Source organism: Populus euphratica, unplaced genomic scaffold (assembly GCF_000495115.2).
Source record: "Populus euphratica unplaced genomic scaffold, PopEup_1.0 scaffold195.1, whole genome shotgun sequence".
Lineage (NCBI taxonomy): Eukaryota > Viridiplantae > Streptophyta > Magnoliopsida > Malpighiales > Salicaceae > Populus > Populus euphratica.
Window position 1 is genome coordinate 339,898 of NW_011500076.1, and position 2,715 is coordinate 342,612.

Here is a 2,715-nt window from a genome sequence, read left to right on the forward strand (position 1 = left end):
AGGGTTGGATTTGCCAAATTGGATGATGACATTGACCAGATTACGGGGGCTTTCACTCGTTCATTGCAAAAACGTGGAGGTCTTGCCTCCGTTGGGAAGATTGCCCAACCTTGAAAGCTTGGAATTGAGGTTGTTGTGGAAGGTGAGAAGGCTGGATGCTGGATTTTTAGGGATAGAAAAAGATGAGAATGCCAGTATTGATGAAAGAGAAATTGCAAGGGTCACTGCTTTCCCCAAATTGAAAGAACTTTGGATGGACCATCTCGTAGAACTAGAAGAGTGGGATGGGAAGGATTGCGCTTCTCATAGAACTAGAAGAGTGGGATGGGATTGAAAGCAGATCAGTGGGAGAAGAAGATGCCAACACAACTTCAATAATATCCATTATGCCACAACTTCGAGTGTTGGTGATTGATTTGTGCCCGTTGTTGAGATTACCAGACTATGTTTTGGCAGCGCCTCTACAGGAACTGGACATAACCAATTGCCCCAATCTAAGGAAACGTTACGGGAAGGAGGAGATGGATGGAGATTGGCAACAGATTTCTCACATCCCAAACATTTATTTTCGTTAGAACCTGCATTGAGTGTATTATTATTATTATTATTTGCTTTGAGTGTATTATTATTATTATTTGCTTTGAGTGTATTATTATTATTATTTGCTTTGAGTGTATTATTATTATTATTTGCTTTGAGTGTATTATTATTATTATTTGCTTTGAGTGTATTATTATTATTATTTGCTTTGAGTGTATTATTATTATTATTTGCTTTGAGTGTATTAATTATATGTAAGCCTTACTATTTACTCTAAGTGACCTCTTTACTGTAATTGGATTTTATTTCTTACTTACGAATAACTTTTATGAGTAATTTTTGTGTGTTAACAACACTAATTAAAAAAGTTCTTACATCATTGTTAAAATATTAGTATGTAAACTCGATAAAATAAAAGGTAAGAGATATAATAAGATGAGAAATTAGACACATAAGAATTTATGTGGTTCATCCAATTAAGCTATATCTGTGGGTAAGTATAGAAGAATTTTACTAAATAATATGAGAATTACAATCTCTCTCAAATAATAGGAGAATAACTAAGAATTTATTAATTACTAAGAGAAAACACCTTACTTGCTCTCTTACAAATACCTCATAACTTTGTGAGATTACTCTCTCTTCACTCTCCTGATCTTCTTTCATTTTTGGTATGTAAAATAAGTTTAAAGGCATTGTCTATTTATAGGCAAAAATAAGAAGATAGAAGTCATAAATCATGACATCAATTATGTCACAAATTATGCAAATAACTCATCTTCACTCATGTTCCACCAATCATGCCACTACCTAATCTCCAGTTATTTTTATTTTTCAACAATTATATAGATTTAATTGATTTAATTAAATGATAGGTTTAAAAGTGTACCTTCAATTGAACAAATTCCTAAGATCATTATTCAAATCAACACTTTTTCTGATGATATTTTATAACCTAGCTTTCGTATTAATCAGGTTTCTTTGCAATTAGTTTGGATGGACAGATATATATTACCATGATCCAGTTTGGAATATTAGTGGAATAACATAAAATGAAGAGAAGAAATAGAGAAACAGACGAGAAGCAGGAATTTCAGTAGAATGCTATAATCATTTGTCCCTATCAGAAACATTTCAGTAGAAACTACAGCATTCTTAAACTAAGGTCAGTATCAATCCAAAATAATTGCTATATATCGAAGAAATTACTTTCCACAAATAATAATCATTAGCCTAGAACTCGGTAGAATTGAAAACCACGAGTGCTTCACCTTCGGAACTCAAAATGGCATGTCAATTTCGGTAGAAACATAGAACCAGGACTAGACTGAAAAGCTACAAGAATATAGGGACTGAATTGAAGTGTTAGAAACCGTACAGGGACTGAAACAAAACTCAACCCTCATCACCAAACCCTAAGCACATAAACTAACTAAACTAGCAGCCTCCTTCCACTCGCACTCTCTTCTCTCTCTCTCAGTTCGTCCTATCATCATTGTCTCTTTTTTAAAAATAATTAAATTAAATTAAATTAAACAGGCAAATGGCAGAGGCACTTTTATCGGCAATTTTGGAGCGGTTAAGCGCGGTCGTTGCTCAACAGGTAATTACTTTTATACAATTTGCAATGATCTAGTTAACCCTTACATGAATAAGAAATATAAAAATGAAGTCTCTTTTTCTTCCTTTATTAGAAAAATAAAATAAAATATCAAATCCTCAGATCTAGATTTGGATTTTATTAAAGAAATTTCTTTTTGTTGTTTTATTGTTTTTCATATTTCTGGAAATAATCTACAACAAATATTCTTAGAAGGAAAATGGAGTTGTCGATCCTCTCATTAAACTGAACTACTAAGGGTAAAATAATCAATCAGATGTTAAAATAATAAGTTCCACAATCTTATTATAATACCAAGAAATATTTATTTGCAAATAGATTTTACGAATACCAACAAATACAGATCCTTTCATTCTCTATTTTTCCAAGCTTATGTTATATGTAGGTTTGACGTCGAACAATTTAAGGTTCATTTTCTTCCTTCTTGTATAGTAGCAGATTGCAGGCAGAGATATCATCATGATGATGATAAAAAGAAATATTATTATTTTTAATGTATTGGTTACTAATAAATATTTTATATATAAATTATTAATATAGCCAATCCATTTTAT

General features: G+C 31.5%; 1 protein-coding gene across 6 annotated transcripts in view; it reads left to right on the plus strand.

The window, feature by feature from the left end:
• LOC105108665 (putative disease resistance protein RGA4) overlaps positions 1-2,715 on the plus strand; it is a 38,420-nt gene that overhangs the window by 13,996 nt on the left and 21,709 nt on the right. Inside the window, exon 3 of one of the 6 annotated variants that reach the window (XM_011003071.1) lies at positions 143-237. The exons of 4 other annotated variants lie outside the window; for them this stretch is intronic. In XM_011003071.1, the coding sequence (XP_011001373.1) occupies positions 143-237 (95 nt within the window). Of the gene's footprint in view, positions 1-142; positions 238-346; positions 418-2,715 lie in introns of those variants that run through there. One more of the 6 variants, XM_011003072.1, reaches the window with a different exon arrangement.